General features: G+C 39.8%; 2 protein-coding genes across 8 annotated transcripts in view; both read right to left on the bottom strand.

Annotated features, from left to right (window-relative positions):
- Window positions 1–15,008, bottom strand: part of LOC133140654 (dematin-like) — a 30,687-nt gene extending 15,679 nt beyond the window's left edge. For 2 of the 7 annotated variants that reach the window (XM_061260739.1, XM_061260740.1), the window contains exon 1: window positions 14,135–14,483. The gene's annotated coding sequence lies outside the window, so the exon portion shown is untranslated. Of the gene's footprint in view, window positions 1–4,213; window positions 4,261–13,649; window positions 13,788–14,134; window positions 14,522–14,909 lie in introns of those variants that run through there. The other 5 variants (XM_061260741.1, XM_061260744.1, XM_061260745.1 and 2 more) reach the window with 5 other exon arrangements.
- Window positions 15,009–19,220: 4,212 nt separating this feature from the next.
- Window positions 19,221–23,769, bottom strand: fgf17 (fibroblast growth factor 17). The gene is made up of 5 exons (XM_061259427.1): window positions 23,738–23,769; window positions 23,612–23,648; window positions 23,010–23,187; window positions 21,610–21,716; window positions 19,221–19,511 (listed from the first exon to the last, which is right to left on the bottom strand). Exons 1-5 carry the CDS (start codon window positions 23,767–23,769, stop codon window positions 19,221–19,223), a joined length of 645 nt encoding a protein of 214 aa, XP_061115411.1.
- Window positions 23,770–25,430: the final 1,661 nt, after the last annotated feature.

Genomic DNA, 25,430 nt, shown 5'->3' with positions numbered 1-25,430 from the left:
GCAATTTTCCTTTTATCCATTTTCCACTAGCTTAGAAAGGACCCATTTTGCAATAGAATATAGACCGCAAAACAATTTTAAAGCAGAATGCTATATGCAATCATTGGTTGGAACATCTCGGAAAGAGAGGAGATCTCAATGCCTCGATGTAACATTGAAATGCAAGAGTGCTCTTCATCTAAAGACGATTACAGTTGCTTGATTGCAATAACTGAATCTAGACGTGAGATGTAATATCGACATTTGCGAAGCCTGTCTCTTCAGTGAGTAGTCACTGGATGCGTAGTAGTCTCCCAGATGAATAGTTCAGGGGTCACCATCCTAGAGAAAATAGACCCTCAATCACATGTGCACAAGCCATTTATACTTGTCAGCACCATGTGGGAGTGGTGATTAGCATTGTTAGGCTACTCTGGCTGTCAATGCAGGGAATGCTCTAGTGTAATGCCCATGCAGTTCTCAGAGAAGACATCGCAAATTAAACTACAATTCAATGAATGCATCTAACAATTGTTTTTTCAAGAAGGCATGCATTCATAACAGAAATTGAGAGCAAAGCAAATATGATTTCAGCACAGCAAATCAAGAATAGCCTCTACAGAATGAGTGCTTACTTGCCTTGTTTGTTTATTTTCCATTTCTTTCCTGCAAGTGCATACTTGTCCAGTAATCTTAATTAACGTTTCATGAAATTGCCTGGGTGTGCGTGCATTTCTGTGTATCCTCGATAATAATACAATTGGCAGTCCCATAGCCAGGCCTGGCTTATGCAATTGAAACTGCGCCACACTAAAGTGACAAATGTGACAGGCTGGAGACCCAGATGCTAGAGAGGGTGACTCAGAGGTGGTATTCAAAAATGAGGGGGGAGTTCAGTCAGTAGCGCATGCACAGAAACGCACACACACACAGACACACACATGCACATGCACATGCACATGCACACACACAAACACACACATATTCTGTTAGCTGTTTGGGTGGGAATCTGCCAGAGAAATTGAGGGAGAGAGAAGGTGGGAGGAACAATGCTTTTGTACCGCGTCAAAACCTCAGTGTCTTGAGGTAGCCCTGCCGTATCTGTCACAATAATAAACAGACAAAGAAATTACACTCCTGAAAATATCCCCTACCAAGTGCCAGCCCTGCAGACCTCCCACATCTTCCCTTGTTTCCTTGTCCGCTGACTTCCCATGACAACCATCTGTCCGTCTCAGCAGCGAACAGCCAGAACTCATTCCCAGTTCTTGCAGAACAGTTAGTAATGCAGATCTCATCACTAATGGTACTGGATGCTGAATTCTCCAGGGTCTTATCAAGATTCCAATATATAATGGAATTCCCTTAAATGGAGAGGGGTTTTAGAGGATTAAAATCCACAAGCAAATGTGTGGGGCAAACATGATGTCCAGATGGGAGTGGGAGCTTTCACATAATTTGCTGGGTTAGCAGTAAATACAATAGATGTTGCTTAATTTACTTATTAATTGAATTTTTGAAAAAGCAACTTCAGATAAACATTGTAAAACATTGTGATTTACAAAAGGGCTTAATTATGATATGCAAAAAAGGATGAAACCAATCCAAACCAACTTGAGAAAAAAAACAATGAAATGCTGCTGTATTTAACATTTCATACTGTAACAGCAAATGTATGCAGCCATAAAAAGCTAATAATAATTTAGCTGTGTTCATGCTACCATGGATGCTACCATTTATTACATGGTTCACTGGAATGTAAACAGCATACCATATAATTCCAATGCTCAAACCATACCCAATGCAAATGCTTTCCACCCCATTAAATACATTTAAAATCATTCAACAAAATGCATGTGGCAGCAATGGTTCTACTGCACACTGCTATAAAGCTCTACTGATTAGATAGCTCTAAACTCCAACCCTGATGACATGGTTCCCTGTAAAAGTCAAGCAATTGATAAATATGTCCTCTGATCCAAAGAGACCAAGAGATGGTTCAATCCTATTGCAGAAACTAATTTCTCATCTGACAAAAGACATTTATGCCACAGACAATTTTTTTGCCTTTGTGGACAACTGACCCTGAGATATTGCTTCAATGTCACAGTGAAAGTGATAACAGCAATGAACATGCAAATCAACAAGAGGATTTCATGTTTTCATCCTGAACCACGGTCTGATATATTTCAGTTATCATGTTGCTGATGTAAGAAGAAAATTGATTTGTGCTGTGCAAGTGGAATATGATACAAACCATTCCCGGCAATATAACTGATATTTAAGCAGGACAGGTTTTATACAGCAATTGTAAATGTTATTTATTGAAGATATAAAATAAAGAAACACATCCTTCAGCATAAGTGAAATGGCAATTGAAAGGCTACACCTTAGTATACTTACGTAATATTTGACACAACTCAGATAGGAAGAATAAATATGTATTTGAACAAACAACCTGGTCCTTATGGGGTTAAATAGTATATTAAGGAGAGGAGACAGCCTAATGACTTAAATGTGGAGATGTTGATCCCAGATCACTAGTGGACTCTACAGAAGACACAAAGGTGGTATTCTATAACATTTGTCCTTGAGATACTATTTCCGCTGAAGCCCAGGAGAATCAATACCCTGTGTATTAAGCTCAGATGTCCAGCAGACTTGCCCTTCTTTGGGGAACACAACCTGAGAAGTTGTTTATGTCCCTCAGACTTTCAGGAAGTTATTGTCAGAGACACAGAGCAGGGAGAAGGGTTTTGTATTTTTAAGATGCAAATGCATACATTGCAGCAGAAGCAACACTATGCAAATAAATCAAATCCATTCTTACCAAGAGCTTTGAATGTGACAGATCTGCTTAATATCTAAGCAGCAGACCCACATTTCACACTCCGGAGATGAACATAAGATAAATATTTCTGTAAAGCTTGAGTTACTAAATTTAAAAGCACTTCCGAGCTCAAAGGATAATCCATTAGCCCTGCTTTGATTCTCCTCAGTGTAAACCTGAAACAGCATTTTCCCTTGTGTCTCACTTTGGTGTTTATATCAGAATACACCACTTACCAAGGATACTGATTTCTACTTTAAATATGAAATGTTGGAAATTTGATCTGGTTAGATTTTCATTTAGAAAACACCTTTTGTTCCTTAAGTATAAGATGCTAGTCTTGCCAAAATGTAGAACAATGAAGAACACTGATGTTGTTGGGTATGTTAGAGTAAGGAGCTGCAGGGCATTGGCTTTGCCAGGCCAGATTGACATGATTAAATACTTTAAAAGGTTCCTCTACAACCTTAGAAAGACGGAGGCTGGAGAGCACTGGGCAGTATGTATTAGTGAGTGCATGAGTGGGCATACAGGTGTGTAGGCATAAGTGGGTTTGTATATCATTTCTGGCAAAATCATGATGGATCAATTATTTTTCCAATGATGCATTAGCTCTGCCTGCATGTCCGCCTCTGAACTTGAATAAAGACGCTGCCTCCAAGGTCCACTGCTCTCCACTGGGATACATTCACCAAGCAACCGCCTGCTAACAAACAAGCACTAGGGCTTAGTCATACTGTGGCCTTTTCCAAAGACACAGGGAATCTCCTGCAAACATTTATTAGAAAGAAAAAGACCACCCATGCAAATCTCTAAGTCCATTGAACCTATAGTTTCTCAAGACCGATAAATTTACCAGACATTGTTGCAGTTTGTACCCAGTGGTATAGTGGTAGAGAAATAGGGTAAGTCCCAAGTCATTGGGCAGTGTTCACCAAGCTACCTATTTTCTTCATTGATCTGAAAAAGGCGAGTACACAGCCTCATTTAACAATACTATCTGCCACAAAATGTTGAAATTAATCCTTTGGAATCTATTAAGATATAGCTAGTTTAATAACTGGATGACATTTCCCCCCCCCGATGGAAACAAATGCCAGTCTCCCAGCATTTGGTCTTAATTACCAGATAAAGGCATACTGTAGGATCAGCTCAGACTGTATTAAGGACTGATCTGGTCTTCTGCCTCATTGCTCCAATTTGTGCAAGCGCTGGAAGTCTGAATATGATATAAGACAGTGAGGTCCCTGTAGGCATCAGAGCCCTTTTAAGCTCTTATATAAAGCCATAAATGGCCCTTTAGAGTAAGTTGTGTTGTTGAGAGGACTGCAGAATGATGTCCTCTTCTTCCCTAGTCTTACACTTGACTCCATTGCTAACAGGCATGAGACAAACAGCATTCACCTGTAACTGCATTCTTATTTTCCCACAGGACAATGGTTCTTCCCGGGCTGTGGGGAGACAAGGGGGGACAAACTGAATAAGAACGTAATAAGAACACAGTGTAGGAGGGGAGTCAACTCATTAAATGTCATGTAAGGACAACAGTGCTTTCGTTTTGCACACTAGACAGTCGGGGTACGTCTATAGAAGTAGATGCGCTGTATAGAATTTCAAGGATATTACCTGTTGAAACACCATATTGTTATATATTCACAGCCATCCTTGTGTGACTCGCTCAGTACAATTCCCCCACTGATGGAGCATTGACATTCCTTACCAGCTCAGTTTCCTCCTGTCAGCCGGAATCAATGTGCGCAATTAAAGCTTTTATTACAGATTCATTTTCATCCCTTCTAGAAACAAGGCCTTTATTAATAGCCGATGCAGGTATTTCCTCTAAATGATGTTATCGATTTACCGGCCTATTTTTGTACCTCTTTGGCGAGGGTAAAGCTCTGGATATTACCCCTCACTGGGCGAGCAGGCGTTCGCCAGGAGGGAGAGCCACTCAGGGGCCCGTTTTCTCACAGAGGCATGAGAGTACCCGGCTCGACGTGGCAGTCTGGGGGCCTTCACTTTTATTTATTTCCTCTTTTGAAGCGAACGTCATGGCTAAGCAGGGCCGGTGACCTGTGAGAGGGCCAGTACCGATCCCCCACAGCACAACTCTCTTTTGAAACAGGACTCCCAAACAGCCCTGTGGGATTAAATCAGCCCCGCGTTGAGCTGCCCATTGTGTTTTCTCCAGAGCTGCACATTACACAGATTTATTGGCGGCCAGGATGGGTTTTCATGCCTGATGTTTGCCTCCAAGTCAATTGTCAGTGGTCTGTGTTCTCTTTTTTTCTGCTGACTGCTCTTTACAACACAAACACTAAACAGATTCAAGAGCAGAGGCTGGTAATTTATGTTTATGGTGGCATGCCTGTTTTCAGGGGCGATGTTCTGTCCAAGAAGGGGATTATTTACACTCACTTGAAAACACTCCTGAAAAAGGGTGTAGATCAAGTCCATGGGCATCCTTCTCCAACACACAGTCCTGTAGACACTAACAGCCCCAAAATGCCGGCAAATAAATAACTGTCATTTTTTTCCTTCCATGAAAACCAACTGCCCTTCAAGCATGAATACCACATTACATTATGACAGGACAAACTGTGCAATGGGTGGTTTCACTATATGGAGGAAAAGAAAGACATTAAAATCCAGACGAAGAACCTCTTTATCTTGTCTCACCAATAACCTCTCCTTCCCACGGTGTGCTCTGTATCTGTCCATTGCAATGCTTTCACAGTTTTTCTGTTGCTAAGGTTCCCAGATCTCACCTAAGTGTGGGCTGAAATATGATTCTGCGCAAATATCACACCTGCATTGCCAACTGCTGTCTGTGTGCAATGAGGCCTTACAAGCTCCTGGTCTCTCTTCTTCTCCATGTATCCTGATATCACATCGCACACCCCTGACTTTACACCATGGTTCTGTTCAGCGTGCCTGTTTTCCGGCAGACCACCCAAAAAGTAGTGCTCAGCACTATTTTTGATTGCAATCAAGCTAAAGGATGGCTTATGGAAACATGTGGCTGCCTTCTTCTGTTTCTGTCATTAACATTAAGGAACAGAGGGGAACTTTCATGTTTAGAAGTTGAATTGGTTTTCCAGATTAGTTTATTGATGCTAATACAGTAGGACTTTTACAGGACTGCATCAGAGCACTTCTGTGTCCTGGATTCGAATCCCGGCCTGGGCCTTTCTGTGTGGAGTTTGCATGGTCTCCCCGTGCCTGCGTGGGGCATTAACATGTTAGGCTACTTAGGGGGCATTAACAGGGCGTTGCAGCAAAAGAGCATATCAGTCAACCTACCCTGTATAAATGAAGGTAAATAAATGTAAACAAATAGATGTAGGCCAGTCTAATCACTGCAGGATTCTTTATCAGTTTGGGATTGTGTAGATTATCAAGCACATCCTCCAAACACCACATGCAGTCTGGAGTCCACTGGAGACTGCAATGCAATCTCTACAGTCCACCAGCAAAGCTACCACAGCATCTGTACAGGAGCAGTGTGAAGCTGTGGCAGCTGCTCAGATAGAATGCACGTGCCCAACGGACCAGAAGCATCTCTGGTTAGAAATGAGGGAATTATTCTGCTGACTGAAGTCCTCCCTACCTGTGTAAATATATGGTCAGGGTCCACACTTGCACAGTTTGAATTGAATCTGGGCTATATGGCTTAATCACTGAACTATGGCCAGCCCAAATGTAACTGAGTTTTTAATGATATCAGTATGTGATTAGTTCACCAATATTTTTGTGTAATTGGTATACTTGTCCTGTCAATGCATGCTTGAACATCTCACAGAACCACCCAGACTACGGAAGCTTTTATTTATTTTAGCGTGTGTGTTTTGCTTATGCTTCTCAGAATGAAATGCAGGCTATGAAGAATTTAGATTGGTAGGCTGGGCCTTTGCATGGAGCCACATCGCGGACTACATGCCGCACAATATTCAGGAGCACAGCCAAACACAATCCCAGATGTCCGGTTTACTCTTTCAAACAGACTTTCCAACTGGGGATGAAGCCATTTCAATCTGTGCCTGTGATAAGATACTCTAAACTATACATGTCCTGCCTTCCTCTTCTCTCCAATAGAATTATTTACAGCATGTAAATACTCAGCTTCAAGTCTTTTTTTAAATCTGTTAAACAGATATCTTTTTTTTTATACGGTAAGAGATTTCTACAACTATTCTACAAGTTAATGGTCAGAACTGTGAATTGTCCTCTGCATATATTATTTTACCAAGCTACTGTAGAGGTCAAAATTAAATTATATTGCAATGGTATATTTCACAGGTTTGTCACAGGACATCTCATAGCACTCCCCCAAAAAAGCTATCCTGAGCACACAGGGGCCAGGAAACTCTGAAGGTTTACAAGTTGCCACACTGGTGTACATGCTTGTTGCTGCTCTTTGAGAGAGAGGTCCGTGCTCACTTTCCAGCCACACAAGCTTCAACACAAGGCTTGCTTGTTGTCAGGGAAACATGACGTAATAACTTTCAGTTGTGGGAACAAGGATGGAGACACCATCCAATTATGAAATCTCTGCACACATGACTGAGTGGGGCTGGGGACACAAACTCCGCAAGGTCAGAGGGGGACGCAGTGTCCACCGCGCCATTAAAATACACAGCAAAAATACACAATGAAATTCACGGCCCTCATTCCAGTGACATGACCCACGTTATTGTACAGCAGAACTCAAATCACATCCATCCAACAGGGTAATGTAGAGGTGGGAAAGAGGCAGCTTCTTTTTTTCTGAAACAAGTGAATAAACAAATACAATAATATAATATTATAATATAATATATTATATAATAGAAAAGAATAAAATAGAAATTTGTGTTGGATGGTACCCAGACATACTACTACAGCCAAGAGGCAATACAAAAAAGTACTGTCTTTATTACAGACATTTTCAATATTTAGGTTATGGATAAACAAAATACAATGTGCACAGCTGAATAAAAACCCTTACGAGCCTGACAAGGACTCACCAAAACATGCAGATAATAACAGCAATTTTCATACACATTCCATAAGAGTGAGTAATCACTCCACTGAACATATCTGTCATCTGGATTCAACCAGTTCTGGCCATATTTTGAGTTCATACTATACACTCCCTGAGCACTTTATTAGATTGACCTGTATACCAGCTTGCTAATGCAAATATTTAATCAGCCAATCATGTGGCACCAACTACATGCATAAAAACATGCAGACATGGTCAAGAGGTTCAACTGTTTTTCAGACTAAATGTCAGAGAGTGCAGCTTTTAGCAAGAAATCTAAATATAAGAATGTCCACATGTCCAGTTATGGGATATTACACCAGAAAACATGTTAATCTCAGTAGGCGAATGATAGCCAAATTGTCTATGAAGTGCATTCTCATTAACAGAAATCAGGCTGAGAAGTCAATGTATTTAACAGAAGGGGGGGCTCCAATGTGAGAATGTTCATTAGATAGCCGTGGTCTGAGATTTCAGGAGCTAGTTCCAGAGTGGACAGCAACTTGCAGCCACCATATCAGAGTAGACACTAGCCAGATGCAGTTGCCTTTAGTTACAAATGTAAGACCAGGCAACTGTTATTCTGTGGGAACACTTTCAGTCTATAGAGGCCCGAGAGCAAACAACTAAATCCACAAGGGCTTGTTCAATAAACACAAGCTTGAACTGGAAAACAATAAGCTCCTTTGTCAGCTCTACTTCACAAACATTTGGTTTTCTAAGAAAGGTAAAAAGAAAGTCAATAAAGAAATTTTCAGAAAAAGAACTGCAATTAGCTAATGGAAGAATTAAAAAAAACCCAGGAACATCAGGTTACAGAACAGTACACATTTGGCTAAGATTAGTAAATCCTAAACTGAAGCTGCCAGAATTCTGTACTACATGTCGCTCTGCACTCTGTCTATGTCTTGCTCACTATAGCCTCCCTACCAACACTACCCCTCTAAAAAAGAAATGCACTTATCTCATCCTAGCAAGAATGGCCAACGCCCAATCAGCTAAAGGCGCCATCACCAGGCCAACCTTTGCCTGATTGGCTGCTTCTACCACCAGTGGTGAATACATCAGCTTGGTTAGGCCCCCTTTACTCCCACAGGAGAGCACGTGCAGAGACTCAGACCAAGCTGCCATCACAGATAAGACATTATGCTACATTAGCTGACCCTCGGACATCAAAACCACACAGTAATCTCGATGGTAATACAAGGGAGCTCATCTCCGATACCCATGACATTAGACCACTTGATTTCCAGACAGGCTTAGCTCGATACTTAAATAATGATCTCACTCTCTTCCCATAAAAAGTATGGCCACACACACACACACACACACACCCATGCGCCAACATGATTAGCTAGCATTGCTTCTTTCCTGACTCTCAGCAGTTCCGCCTGGCTGCTTTACATGAGAATTCTGTCAGCCCGTCTATGTTTACATTCTTCCACTGCTTCTCCTATTGACTCTCTCCTTCCATTGTCTTCCCTGGCTCGCTGCGGCACAGACCCAGCTGGAACCTCATTACCGGCAAGCTAACCCAGCATCTCCCGTCCACAGAGAGGCCCCGCCACCCTGGTCCCATCTGTTAATCTGGCCCCAGCTCCGTCCCACCAATCCTCCACATGCCTCGCACTGCTGCCTCCATGCTGGGGAAACATCGAGCATCCCACCAGGGCGCAGCGGAAACCTGGGGCCTGTATCACGAAGCAGGATTACTGAGTTAGCTGGATAACTGCTCTGATTAAAAGTCTGGAACAGCTCTTTTCACTTCAGTGTTCCAGATTTGGGAGAATTCTGATATAGTGCAGGTCCCTGGTCTCTCATGTGCTGCACAATCAGATTACTGCACTGTTGTTTGATTCCATATGCATCTCAGCTGGCATCTGGACTCTTGCAAAGCGTATAAAATCCATGTTCTTTTCCCATTATACATAACCACAGTGCCAGCTGATTCAAAGTTAATTGGTAATTGCATTTGTGGGCTGAGCACTCTGGTGACTGCCGACCACAGAAACCCCTATAGAATTTGTGCAGCGGCTAGTGAAAACGGCCAGGCCGGAAACACAAACACCTGCACTCCTTGATCACATAGAGAAATGACCTCATTGTTCTTTCTTGGATATGCATCCTGCAATAACAGCCAATAGCATTTTCATTATTAAATAAGAATCATAAATATTCAATTGCCTAATCTAAAGCAACATATTATATGCGTGGGAGTCTGAGCTGGAGGATGAGCTAGACTGAGCAAAGAACAGGATAATCAAGTGATGTATATTACCTCAACATCAAGATGGCATCTATGCTATGACTTGGACGATTGAACATGGCAATAAATTGCAATAAGACATTCTTAGGGAATGGGTGGTAAAATACAGTGTCAATTGACACACATCAGTTACAAGCCTTTAGGGAACACTTTCTCAACAAAGGAAGTGCAGGGAGCACAATGACGGCTAGAGAATCCTATTAGCCAAATCTGTGCAATAGGGTACAGCAGTGGAATGACAGTCCAATCCACATGGCAAGGATTTCTGGACATCTTTCAAATGTAATGTTACAAGGGATTTCATCTCAACTCATTATGAGACTGGGCCAATTTTAGGTCCTAAAATCAAGTGCTTCAGGCCCAAGGAATCACTAACATGACCACAGTGACTCACAGGAAAGACCATGTTTAGATTATAATTAAATACATTTTGGCTGTTGTAAAGACAAGCAATCAAAAAGCCACCTGTAATGCTGAGATTTTGTGAACAGAATGTACAGTATCATAATCATTAACATCTAGCACTTGCCAACATGTTTCATAATGTTCTGCAGCAAGCACAACATGAAGCCAGTATGCTGCAGTCACCCTGTCTTGTTCTATCGCATGTGTCTCTGGGAAGAACTTTCAACACTGCTTTGGCAGACAAGTAGTCTGCAAAAAATCAATACAGCCTAAGGCAGCTTACACCATTTCAAGGGGCCCCCACCATGCTTGACAGATATTAATACTGACATGACTAATTATGATAACTCAGCTTGCCAGGCCTTGGATCCGGGCCTGTGAAACTCCCCATCAACCTCCTTTACATCTCTGCTTCCTGTCACTATATTTCTCTGCCAAACTGTTTCCAGATACCAGTTTCTACGGCTTAAGGCCTGTATACAATCTTAGAGACAATAATCTGCTGTAGTCATAGCTGGTTCCTGAAAGTGCTTCACTGGCGGTTTCTTGGTTTGCCACTGAAAAACAATGCAGGGAAAAAGGCAGTGGCTGAAAGGACAACAATGGAACATGATTTCCACCGCTCCATTGCCACAGCTCAAACTGCCACACTGTCTCTTTTTTCAGGAGAATACTTTTTCAAACAGTAGGACAACTCAATTCCAGGGTGTCACAAAGACATCACCTGTTCTCAGTCTACATATTAACAAACTGGTGAAAGGTGAGTTCGGAGTGGGTTTCAAAGTTGTCCTTTTTGTTGAGGGGTAGGATAAAACAGTTGGTTCCTGCTTAGGCATATGAGCCGGAAATGGAGGTCTTAATCCCATTCCTGGAGTCTTCCTCAGAGGATTTTACAAGAGAGAGGAAATGGTTTTCATCTGCTCAAGATAGTAGCCTAATATATTATGTAGACTGTCTGTTGTTAATCAGATTCAAACGCAGCTTAAAATAGGTCTTTATTAGACTATCAATAGCACAGAGAAATTACTGCAGGGAGTGAAAGGGATATTCCTGATGGCAGATAGCACATTTTCCAAGAAATAACAGACATGTGGCATCTCTATTTGTATAGATCCATTTAAACATAACTACACACCAACTGAATACTTTTAAACCTTTGAGGGTATAACCCCAAGTTACAGTCACAGATTACTAAGAAGGGAACAGTGCTGCAATTATCCTTGCTCTAACAAAATCCATCACATGTACTCGTGCTATGTATCTTGTTTCTTCTGATATGCCGAATTCTTTGCACAGAGGAGCTAAAACATGGCTTCAACATTTGTGTGCGCCAGATTTTAATTAAAAATCCTTGTCCCTCTTGAAATCCGGTTGACAATCAATTCTCTGTTAAGAGGCTTAAGGGAGCCAAGGGCTAGTTTGCCAGCTAAGCAAGCCGGCAAGAAGCTTGGCTTAACCATTTTGCTTGCCTTGGTCTTTGCAACGCTAGATATAGAGGTAAAATATTGAGTAGCCAAGATTGGTTATTAAGCCTACATTAATGCAATGTAGAACATTGCATAATTAAATGAAGCAACATATCCTATATGCTGAGAGTATGTGACACGTGACACTCAAAATGTGACTGTACAAAATATAAAATGCACTGTTTTCAGAAATACACAATTTTCATGTTCCGAGCATTTGATGAATGTGTGGATGTGTGAGCATGCAAGCATGTGTTCGACCAGAAAACAGCTCAATATTCAATATGGAATAATACTTTTATTTTTAAATCTTAAAAAACATTCAACATGGTCAGCGTGAATTAAATCTCAATTGTGAAACCTCCGCTGTCAAGTAACTTTAATGTTACAGGACAGGTCCTGCCTCTTACAAAATGGACAATTCTGAACAGAAATGCATCATACAATCCGGAGGACGTACTATTTATTTAGTGGCTGATAAGGTTCAGCGACTGACTGGGTCTAAATCCTCTTCACAAATCCTACCAAAATATTTCACTTCATAAGAGTGGGAGTTTTCTGTGCCAACGCTGCCCCCAACAAAATGAACTGCACATTTTCCATACACCAACTTTAACCATAATGGCTCACAAACTATGACAATGAAGCATGTTTGAACTATTCATTGACCTCCAAGCAGAACATCAGCCAACAAACAGTAGGAAACCTTATAGCAGCAGAATTTCCTGCAATTCTAAGATTTAGGAAAATGATTCACAGCAGGTAGAGCAGAGTTTCCTTCAACTGTGTAAGAATGTGTTACCATGACCCAGCAAAACATTCCCTAAAGCAACAAAATAAATACAAAGAATTCTGCAAAATGACACAACAGTCAGTGTTTCTCTAACATATACTTCAACTATTAGAGTCTTGTGAAATTAGTTCTAAAAATCTGTTCTGATCTGTTCAGCACCCTTTTGACATCATTTAAGCACAAATAATGTTAAGATGGACAAGCACCAGTACCTGTGAGCTTGGTCTATTCAACACATTTGTAAACAGAAACATATTAGACTGTATTGATTATGAGTAACTATTTATTGAGTGTGGAATAACACAATTTGTACAATGAATCATAGCTCAGCATTGATAGAGTGAAAACTTGAACAACAGCTTCACAAATACTAAACCCCACATCTGCTCTAACAGGGACAGTGTGCAGTTCAGATACATTACTTCTTAACATCTAACTATCATGTTGGCTTTAGGCCTCCTACGCTGAGGTTTATCTACTAAGCTCACAAATTATACACATAGGCTATAGAGGACATTGAATTAGAGAAATAGGAAGGAATTCCAAATGTCAGTATTTAGAAAACAAAATATCAGGTCCAAAAACATCAGTGGACACTCAGTAGTCCCAGTCAACACATTTATAGGCTGCATCCGCTTTCCATGTCTAATAATTACACATCTTGTGCCTATTTTCAGGTTTTGCTGTAAATAATCAAACGCAATTTGAAGTGCGTTTGTGTTAGCTACTGTGCGAAAGCGAAACCGATGGGGTTATCGGCGATGGTGTAATGCAAAGCATCTTGCATTTATGTGTACATTCAGCAATTCTATCTCTCAATAAATTTACAGAAACACACAATATTTTCGCACGTGTAACCACGTAGCCTAAAACAAAAAAAGGCTCACTTTGATGAGAGGGTACGGGACAAACCCCTAGCACTGCGGTTGCTGTTCCGTTACCCTTGACTGTCACAGCATCCATTTCACCATTCGCCTGTCCTAATCCGAGTATGTGACCTGTCCCGCTATCTCCATCGACAGTGATGTTATGTAAAACATCGCATCGCACGCGCATAATCCAAACATGGATTCCGATTATTTTGTTTCGGGTTTTGCATGTTCCGTGTAATCAGGTCATTAAAACAAACACAAACACAAAAAAAACTTTCAATCGCTTATTTTAATGTGCAAGGAAATGTTGCGCTTGTAAATAGCCTACACTGCGTAGGCTACGTGCTTAATGTCTAAGGCACAAATACCACAAGCATCCCCGAAACAATGTATAATGCATGTCATAAAACGATGTAACGAAATTATTTTAATTAAACTGTTCTTGAAACTAAAATTCTTATGTCTAGAAATGTGACAGAACATAGTTTGACCGTTCTTACCTTTCCACACCTGCAAAAATGGTCCTTTTCCAAATAAACCAACCCCTCCGTCTCCTTCTTCCACAAGCGGGCAAACTAATCCCTTTTGCTTTTAAATTCCCTGGATACGATTCACTGTTTGAGGATTAATACAGGCCAAATCATCCCATTCAATACAGTCACATATAGGATATGGTTGTTTCGGTTGAGTATAGTTATCGGGACTAGCCTTGCTGCACAGAGCAAGGCTGCTCCATTTAGATAGCAGCAATGTGCGTTTCTACTGTTGCTGCCTGTCGCACAGCTGGTTCAATCCATTTTCAATGACGGGGGTACTCTGGAAACATGACATTGCACTATTTGCCATGTAGAAGAAGAGATGACAAACATGTCATTCTTTCAATCGCAACACAAAATGAGGTTATTATTTCTTCAACATATCTGATTCCAAAAAATAATGCAGCGTTTTCGTCTGCTTATACATTGCAATAGCAAGAAAACACGATATTTAACAGTGTCTATTACTAACGCACACTAACGCAGTATGAATGGAAAGTGTAGATTAGCGTTTCAGTTCATGGGCAGTTGGGTAATCAGCCCTTAATACTAGAAAATATACAATGTAGGCTATGATGGCATGTTTTTTTGCCACCAAATATTTGTGTTCATATTATTAGGCTGTGAAATAGATATGGTTAAAATTGGACATTGTGCAATTATACAAGTGCAATGAACTCCATTAATAGCCTTACATATTACATGTAGCCTACGAAAAACTAAACTGAAAAGATGTTACCTGCACACGGAACGCTCTGCCAGCTTGTGAAGCTGACACGACATGTAGCCTAGGCTATCTCCATTAGGAGGAGCCCATTTCCTTGGGCATCCGAGCGCCGGTTGCCAGGACAACCATTTCGCCAGCGTTTGAGTCGAGCCTGTGGATATATAAAAAATCACTGATTTATAGGCTATTACAGCCGTCAGTAATCGGCCCTACCCACCGAACATATAGTGGATGAAGCCGTGTAGGCGTGTGGCTCTTGATAGGCTACCCATCGCTACACCAATGTTAAACCAAACCCTGAGATAGCGATTCCCAACGACTATTTTATTGCATAGAAGTGATAAAAATTTTATTTTGTAGAATGCATTCACAATTACTGGCTGGCTGGCTGGTCATCTCTTTATCTATTGGTCTGCATCAGATAGGTCTATAGCCTGTGGGGTATATTTTCTTTTGTAAAGGATAAAGACCTAGAATGTATACAGTGCCAGCTAAGCATGTGATCCACCTGACCTCAATTCTCAAAACTGTCCCAGAATGGCATTGACAGGATTCCATTCAAAGTGTGACGTCACACATTCTGTGTTCATCTAGAAGAGATGGACAAACATATTCAGAATAGCCCAATACCCCCAGAGGCCTATGCAGAATGTCAAAAGAAAAAAACACCACTATGCTTTCATTCAATGGATGATGTAAAGGATTCCCTCTGGACTCATATATATACTGGGCTCCAGAATTATTAGATAAATATGTTGAAAAATAATGTTAACTGTTTTGGGGGTTTGGGGTCTTTAATGCTAAGTGAATGATTTCCTTGTTGCAGACATTAATACACTTATGTTTACAGTGGGCTCCAGAATATGGTCAAACACAGAGCAAAACCATATACTTTTATTATGTTTCAGAATTATAGGTGCGCCTTGTTTAATACAACGCAGACACCCCTGGCAAAGATAACAGCCATGAGTCATTTCCTATAATTTGTGATAAGGTTAGAGAATGCATTTGGAAGGATTTTTCCTCCATGTAGAGCTTTTCTGAATCATTGATGTGCCTAGGTTTGTACTTAGGATCCCCCTCTTCAGTTCACACTTCAGGTTTTTGATGGGATTTAAGTCTGGAAACTGTGATGGCCATTGTAGAACATGGATGTTGTTTTCACTTAACCATTTCTTTGTGTGGATTTTGATGTATGTTTGGAGTCATTGTCCTGCTAAGCAAAATACCTATGACTCAACTTCCTTGAAGATTTTCTGCCAAAATGTCCTGGTACATTGATTAATTGATTGTACCATTGTTCTTAAATATTTTCCATTATTGCCCTTACAGTACTAAGCAGTATGTTTAACCATTTATGTATGTTTGTGTACCATTACCATTGTTAGGGCTGGCCCCATTGCTATAATGAAATGGAAGTGATGTAATGACACAATATAATTCCTTCAGACTGAGATTAACTAAATTAAGAAAATTTTTTATTGGCAATTTCACTTTGTTTACAATAATATAGCCACCTAATAGCTTGAAGTGACATTACTTAATACAAAACATTGAAACATGAGAATAAATGTATTGAAATAAAAGTATATGGTTTTCCTCTGTGTTTGACTATATTCCGGAGCCCACTGTAAACGTAAATGTATTAATGTCTGCAACAAAGAAATTATTCACTCAGCAAAACACCCCAAACCCCAAAAAAACCCAAAACAGGTCTTAAACTGAAGAGAACTTTCCCAGTCACACATATCACATATCTATTATTCTTTTCTTTTCTTTTTTTTGTTATTTAGTGCTTTTTAGTTATTTGATGCTGTCTGCCTCATCTGCTTGATATTGTGGTTACTACTTTTAAACACTGGGTGGCACCATAACTCTTTAAATTGAATCTTCTCTTTTTAATTCTTGCTGAAATAATGATAGATGCAATGTATTTAAATCAGGTTTCTGAAGAAAATATTTTTTAAGAAGGTAAAGTATTGGATCTTTATCGGAAGATGAACCTATGATCCAGTTTTAGCCTCCTGGTAAAGGCCGCCAGGTTTTGGTCTAAAATGTCCTGGTCCCATGTTGTGGAGTCCATGATGCTATGAGGGCCTCACAACAAGAGAAAAAACAACATCACATATCCACTTCACAATGGTCCACCTAACCATCCTGTCCACCTAACCATCCCTGTTTTTATCCCTTCTGTTAGTGGCCAGAAAGCTCCATTTAATGATGTTTGCAAAGTCCAGACAGTAACATTTGTAGTATGATGACCGTGGGGGCTTTTTTCTTGTGAGCCATCCAAATATCATGTTTGCATTGTGGTGGGGCACATATCATAGTTTTGGCAACCTGGAGTAATTCTCCAAGTCTAAACCTTGGAGAACTGTTTGGCTCTTGAACCATCCCCCACTTTCGGGAGGCAAAATACATTTAATCATCTTCCAGGCAGATTAATCATAAAAAACTTTTTTCAATTGTTGTGTCACTAGTTTTTTTTTTTTTCTACTTTTAAAGCCATTGACTGACTTATGACAACCTTTTGTCTCATTTAATTTGTGTCTTTTTTTTACCTTCCATGCATTGATGGATGAGTTAGGAAGTTTGGCGTGTGTTACCTCGTATTTACACCTCAGTAAAGCAGGAAGTCCTGGATGATCAATTACTCTAACAGTTCCTGAAGTCTCAGATGAACTCAAGTTAAATATTAATGCAATATACTTTGATTAGATTTTGTTCAAAATATTGGGTGCCAATAAGCAAAAAACACCTTTTTGAGATTTTTTTCACAACACTTACTATATTATTAATTTGCTAATCTAATGTTTACCACAGGGTTTCTTTCCCAGAAAGCTGTGAGTAGTTAAAATGAATATGCAGTAGCAGTGTGTGATGGGACTTTTGGTTATACAACTGGTCTTTAAATGTAGAATTCTGATGCAACTTAAAGATACATTATGCTGTGAATTGAAAATTAATGTTAAAAAAATGTCAGTTTAGCCAGCGTATTTTAGCCTGACTTGTATTCCATTTGCCATGTTTTTTTAGAAGTTGGATGTCATGCTGACAAATCATTAGAGGTGGCATTGCGGCAGGTGTGTTTAATGATTATTTCGTAGCCGTCTCCTGGATCTCACCAATGGAGTGTTGGTGAAAGAACATGTAGACAAAAAAGATCTTTACCACTCATTCATTCACTCATTCATTTCCTTTTCCGATTAGATTGATTAAACCATGCTTGAATTCCCACAGGTGCAGGGCTGTATTCACTGGCTTTATTCACCAGAGGCAGTCACTGCTTTAATTACAGATAGCGGTAAATTGATTTCAGTTCTTACTCCGTTCATGCCGTTAATGAAAGCACGCTCCCACAGGAAGGTGTTCCACATTTCAAATGTAAATGGAGCCGATACAGGTGACCTTGCATCTCTTGCTAGGCTCTCTCCATAGTGCACACTGCTTAAATGAACTAAAACTGTACACAAGAAAGTCAGGCTACTTTGTGGGGGAAATAATGAAATAATAAAAATAATCTGGGTCAAACATGTGTGATAGAAACTGTAAAACTGCAGTGATAGAAATGGAAAAATCAGCTGACAGCCATATACCTTTCATCACACAAAAGATATTGTACCTGTGTTTTATTCTGAGGTATTGAGCAGGTAAACAGGTTGACACTATTCATAACAGTTACACAATTCTCCTATGTAGACAGCACAAAACATTATACTTCTTGGTAAACGTACAGATGGTTATAGACAAAAGTTTCCCAGTTAGATTTTTGCACAATGCACAATGTTGTCACCTTTAACCGGGATTACCTGGATGTGTTTGTGTAGTTCTGTTCAGGAAGTTGTCAGAAATATGTACTATAAAAGAAAAGGCAAGCAGAGGCCTTGGGAACTATGCAAACCATATAATCACATTACATTTGATATTATAAAAAAGATAACTGCAGCAGCAAATGGAAATTTACAAATGAAAGCCTTCAATGCGAGACAGAAACCAGCACCCACTTCCACTCATCTCCGTGAGTTAGAGCAGATGAGTAACCAGATAGTCAGAGCGTTTATTCATGTGTCTACATCTTTATGACCACTGCTCTTCTCCTAGCAAAGCGCTGACAGACATACCAACACACACAATAATATTAAATATATACATTCATTTAATTTGCTATCTCACCATATTTACATGCGACCATTTTACATTAACATCTAAAAGTCTTGTCTCTTTTTTGGCATTTAAAAGTATTAAAAATATAAAAATAAAGTTGCTTCTTTCTGTTATTATTTAAAGATATGAGTCCAGTCCTATGTACAGTTTGGTCCTGTGTTAAGGAGAAGTCCGTGCCTTCCTGTTGCGTTTGGCTCGGCGTGTTGGTGGAAAACTGATGAACTCAAAGTGTCGGGGTCTGTCTGTGTTGGGGAAGGGCAGTGGGCCTTTGTGGAGCCTCTTGATGAAATGGACCTCTCTCTGATTCTGCCTGGTTTTTGAGGCTTTGATGGGCCTTCCTTTCCTGGTGAAGGCCACGTACCAGCCCTCGTATTTGGCATTTTGGAAGGCCGTGTAGTTGTTCTCCAGGACTATCTCTGTGAAGATACAGTCTCTGCTTCTCCCGTTGGGCTGTAGGTAGGGAGGGAAGATTTAAACACACAAAACAAAAAAACGCACATTCCAGCTAAGACATTTGGTGAACCAAACATTTGACGAAATAAGGTTATTTACTATTTTGACAAAAACATGCACTGTATATTTGGGGCTAGTAAATGAATTGCACTGAGGAGGACAGAATCATCATTACTATTTAGTGTAGATTTTAACTCAGAGAGCAGGCAGGGGTAAAACATCTCCGTGCCAGTGCCACACTCTCCCTTCTGCTATCAATCACTCTCACTGGCTCCTCAGACTGGGATGAAGTGCTTGAGTGAGTGTACAGGCCTGGGTAAATGCAATGATGGGCAGCCCACAGTGATATGTAAACCAGAAGGCCCAGTCGCCATTTTCTGAGATGGGTATTGCCTTTTGTGTGCGGACGAGTGACAGCGAGTGGGGTGATAACCTGATTAACCAGGACGAGGGGGAAAAAGACCCCAGCATTCCCAACACCCCAGTTCTGCTGGACCAGGCAGTGTGACTCAAAGAGCCAGACAAGAGGTTGTGGTGGTGTGAGCTGCTGCAGCTGAACACAGTGTCCCCATGGACAAGTCCACCGCAGATTCAAATCACTGATTTAAACCCATTGATGAACAAACAATCCTTTTATTCAACATCAGACCTCCAGAAGAACCACTGAACTGCCAGTATAAAGCCTCAAATAAGATTGGGGACTACACATAACAGTGGACAACCAGTGTCAAACTCATATAATTTTTGTTGTTTCATCTATGTCAAATGTCATCCATATGTATTTTTGCCAAGCATTTTCAGGACACCTGTGGTGCACATATATGATTGCTTTGCCAAGAAAAGTAAATCAATACAATTAGCCACTCTCTCAAGCTCCACTTGCCCAAAAGAGATATTTTAATGCTTCTATAAAGATATATTTCACTTTATCTATGTCTTCGAGAAACAGGTTATTTGAAAGCAAATCTACTACACTCCATATTTTTATTTATTTGTCTGTGATTAACACATGCCCAAGCCCAGGAGCACATTACAATAAAATTAGTCTGATGTGTTTTTTTCAGGGTGAGGCACAGTGCTGAATACATCTCTTAGATTTCCCCGCAGGAAGAAGAAGCCTGACTTCTGACGGGCTGTGTTACGGCTGTGAAGAGAATGCTTGCTCACCCCTGGTACAGCGCTCGCCAGACTAGGATCTGTAAGGCCATCAGCCCATGAACCGTGACTGGTCTCTCTCTTTGTTACTCACTGAGCCAGGTTAGTGCAGACTCCCATCCCCAACTCCATCTCTCATATTTCAGCTGGAATCAAAGGTGCGCCCTTCCATTCACCGTGATCCTCCCCCGACCCTCCCCCGTTCCGTCCTTCAGCCCAATAATACTTTGATTGCTCAGTCATCACAATGAATTAATCTTCCTTTCCCTTCGCATGCATTTCAACAAAAAGTCCAGAAATGTTAGCGGCCCCTTTTTGTGTGTGGGTCACAATGCAAAAACTGATAACCAGCCATAGATAGTCATTGAACTGGGATTAATTTTAAAAAAAGAAAAAAGTTGAATAAGGATTCAAATCTCTCACATAAACCTAAAGAGATTGAATCAATAAAAGTAATACATAGCATTTGCAAAGACTGAATAAAAATGGTGCTTAAAACATTCAAATCTGAGTGGCTGAATGTAATATGTATTGTACTTTAGCTTTTATGGAGGAATAAACTAAATATAAATGCTAGTTTCACCAACCATTTCTATCCACCAAATAGTCTCACTTCTACAAAATGGAACAAACTCCACCAAACATTTCAGCTCATGTTATACCTAACATTAATCCATAGTAATACCACACATTGACTTCCACAGCTATTCCACAGCCCCATATAACATAACTAATCATCCATTTTAAAATGGTAGTGTGCAAGGTAGAATCCCAAAATAATAAATTATCTGAATGCATTTTGGTCTCTACTTTAATTCAACACATTAAGGCATTTGGCTAATGGGTTCCCTTATTAGCACAGGTAAAATCGGGTGGGACTGGATTGTTAAACATCCTTTTGACATGTAAATAAAAGCCAAGAATAGGAAATAGGACAAACCTTTCCAACCAACTTCCCCTTCCGGTTCATACAGAGGTAGCGTCCAGTCTCTGCCCCTCGAATCCGCACTCGACTGCCAAATGTGTCCGTCTCTACAAAGAGCCTCGCTGCAATATAAAGTGGAGTCCACCGTATCAACACACAGCCCTGGTGAAAAGACAAGTTTCAGCTGTATTACAGCCCACTGAAACCCAGAAAACCTGCCCAGGCCCAACGAGAGGTTATGTCTGATAGATAGACTGACTCTGGGGCATGAGGGCAGGAGTTTCTGGCTGAAATGGGATAGTATGAGTTCATCCTGAATTGCTTAATTACATTAATCTATGATTGGGATAGATTGACTTTCTCAACCAGGTGTGTACACACATGAAGTTAAAACAGAACATTTAAACGTTTTAATATTAATACACTACATAATGTGTACAGTTCAGGAATGACTACTGCAGTAGATAAATAGCTTGAAAAACTTGAAAATAGATGCATGAAGTGTTTTGAGACACAATCAATCAAAAGAGCAGAATCTGACTAGATATTTCACGACCACCAACAATTTCCTTCATCGACAAAACGCATATAATACATCTGAAAATCTGATTGCCTATACCTCAACAGGATTAGTGTGAATACAGCTATACAAAAGGCATCTTATAGGTGCATTGTATTGTGACTCCAAAAAATTGGCCCTGATTAAAAGAAACACAGTATGTGCTCTATGTAACTAAATACTCTCTCGTAATGACTGAGATACTGGAAACCAAGAGGGATGTTCAGATTACATACATGGGAAAAACTACTGTTAAGTGATGTTAAATATTTGACTTCCAAATAAAATTAACTGGGGTTATTATGTGGGGCATGTAAAATAATTAGGAGCCACTTAAGCCTTTCTGCTCTGGTTGGCAAAGGATTTGTTGGAAGTTGGTGTTACGACATGTTAGACAGAGGTACTTTGTTCATGGTTATTTAAGCAGTGAATGAACTTACTTTCAAAGTCAGTTTTCAAAACAGAAAAAATGCTTAATCGACACAGAATACATTTCCCACAGTAGCCTACCATATTAACCAAAAAGGGAAGGCCTAGATGCATCCTTCCTCATTAGGTCTTTCACTCTTCTTGTGTATTGCACACAGACAAAGGGTGGCGTTTGATTGACCAAACAATGGCGATTCGCACATTTCATTAGCATATACAGTACACATATTGAGATACCCCTTCGTTAACGGGCTCCTTAATTCTGCATTCTTGGTTTTGGCCTGCGCTATTGAATTAACCATTAATTTCATTCATGTTTTCGAAATCTTTAGGTTGCAAAGTCAATGCTTACTATAAGTAGTGGATTGTTGATAAGTAAGGAAATAAAAAAATAAAAAATAAAAAAAGTACAAGTAAATAAACCCACCGAAAACGTTGCCATCTTCTGCAGTAGCGGTGACCTTCTTGCCTTGAATCTGGACGTGCTTGCCGCTGGTCCTGCTGTATAGCTGGTAGACCCTGACTTGTCGTCGGCTGAGCTGGTCCGTCACTGCGCCCTGCTCCCTCACATACTGGTTAAAATTAGGAGACGGGTGATTCTCCCCCTTTTTGTTTTTATGCAAAGGGAAAAATAAAATCACATAATTTTCTCTAATGCTCTCTAAATAGTAGAAATGAAACATGCATTGCAAGCTGAACAAAATATACCCATCAAACAATTAGTGGGGATTTTTACAACTTTTATTATTTTTATTGCAAATATATTAGCATGTTTATTATTGTATCGTTATTAAAATATACAGTTGATAATTAACGAATTTAAATTTTTTATAGCTTAGCTACTTAATTAAAACATGTAGCCTACGACTTTGGTGATATCAGTAAGCTCTCAACATCATGTACATTCTACACATTATATAGATATAGATACACATGAGTCATTTACTACTTTATTTTAACCCGTCATTGCATAAGATAAGATTAATGCTAAAAGCCTGACAGAAAAATCTGAATAGTGAGACGACATACCTGCGCATGACACCACAGCACGAAGAAATGAAAAGATCTGAAATAATAAGAAATAAAAAATTAGTTATTGTCGCAAATACTAAAATTATACACATTGTTGATGATTAGATATTAGAGTTCTCTTACATGTAAATACAGCGCTGATTTATAGCATACATTCTCCTGATCTTTCTCCCAGCGGTCTGACGATGTTATTCCCAAATGCTGCGGAATGTAAATCCAACAGAAATTCTCCTCAAGAGAAATTGTGCTCCCACTTGACCTGTCCTTTCCCAGTCACTGTTCAAATGAGCAAACTCACTCCATAAAAAAAAAAATCAGAAATGATCGAAGGTTTCTTCATAAATCCACATTCGAAACATATCTTGGTCCTCTCATCAGGTAAAAAATTAATCCAATTTTAAAAGAAAACTTAAGATTAGGTAAACTACGAAATTGCATCCAATTTTAAAATTACTACCCGGCGAGTCGTCAAATTCCATTATTACTTGCAAAGGAAGTGGCCTCCTTGTTGGGGATGTCTACAATATAAAAAAGACTCATTATGTACAAACTCGTAAGCGCTGCGGGGACTTGGACTGGGATGTAACGAAAGCGAGTGCAGCTCAGTGTTTACGCTGTCACAGGGTCTCCTGATATATCCAAATTTAAAAGCCTCCTTGCCCCTTGCACGTCTCGGTCCCTAGCTGTGGTAAGGTGAAAAATGAGGGAAGACGAGATCCCTCCCATGTATTTGGAAAGGGGATCTTGTATAGTGGGTGGGCAATAGGAGAATGCGTGGTGTCACCTTGAAGAAGCACTGGCAGTCGAAAAAAGTTATGAGATAGTATTGTAGTTTATCTATAATGAAACGCAATCAACCATTATGGCTCAGATAACCGCTTTTAAACGTACTGCTAATTATTAATTATCTGAAGTAAGCTCACGAAAAACCTTTTATATTTGCCATATTTTTAATCATTTAAAATATTGAAAATATATAATGCCCTATTGTGCACAAATATTTATTTCAAAATAAAAAGATTTTCTATGAAGGTGGGTAAGGTTACACAGAAAAGCTCACCACAAGAGGAAAAACCCCACCTGCAGAACGAGAAATGGACAATCGTGTTCAGCACTCTATACTTCTTAGCACAGGTTTCTACAAAATTGCTTGAACTCAGGATTGAGTATATTTTGGGGAGAGTTTATCTACCTTTTTGAAGGTACTCAGACCACTGTATTTAAAAGAATGGTGTTGCTGTGGAGGTCTGGTGTGATATCCCCCCATCAAAAGCATTTAATTATCTTGTTAAAGGAGTTTCGGCTCACACCATTTGCTAATGTGGTAGCCACAATCAATAACGTCACGTCTACTTTTTATTGTGGGAGCTGCAGTTATCTTTTGTTCGATTACGCGGAATCAACATCGACATGGCGTTAACAATTACCGACAGGATGCTCAAGTTTCTAACTGTTAAGTACCAATAATTAATAGCGCTGCGCAGGTTTCACTCGTAAATATCTAGGGAAATCACTGATTTCCAAAGGCATTTGAAACATAATCAACAATTTCATTATGCACTTTTTAAAGCAATCAACAGTTGTGGGCTTTCAAGTGTTTTTTTAAACAACTACAAAGTCAGAATTACAATGAATAGTGACAAATGTAATGTATTGCAATAGAACCAGGCCAGCGCAACTACATCAGTTTGATTAACCACAACAGTGCTGTCAGAAATAAAATAAAAAACAGTATTTATATGAAGTCATGTTAGCCCAGTATTAATGTGATCAATGTTATACATTCAGACGTAATAATTCATTTTCAAGCAACATA

This window comes from Conger conger, chromosome 11 (assembly GCF_963514075.1).
Source record: "Conger conger chromosome 11, fConCon1.1, whole genome shotgun sequence".
Lineage (NCBI taxonomy): Eukaryota > Metazoa > Chordata > Actinopteri > Anguilliformes > Congridae > Conger > Conger conger.
Note: the sequence above shows the minus strand (reverse complement) of the source record. Positions and strands in the feature narration are given on the sequence as shown.

What these genes read in the sequence shown, in the direction of transcription:
- fgf17 (XM_061259427.1), bottom strand. Translation starts at nt 23,769, where the DNA reads ATGTATGCTATAAATCAGCGCTGTATTTACAT. An exon ending in TGCTGTGGTGTCATGCGCAG is followed by an intron (nt 23,188 to 23,611) that starts GTATGTCGTCTC and finishes AAAAACAAAAAG; the next exon opens with GGGGAGAATCACCCGTCTCC. An exon ending in AGAAGATGGCAACGTTTTCG is followed by an intron (nt 21,717 to 23,009) that starts GTGGGTTTATTT and finishes TTTATATTGCAG; the next exon opens with CGAGGCTCTTTGTAGAGACG.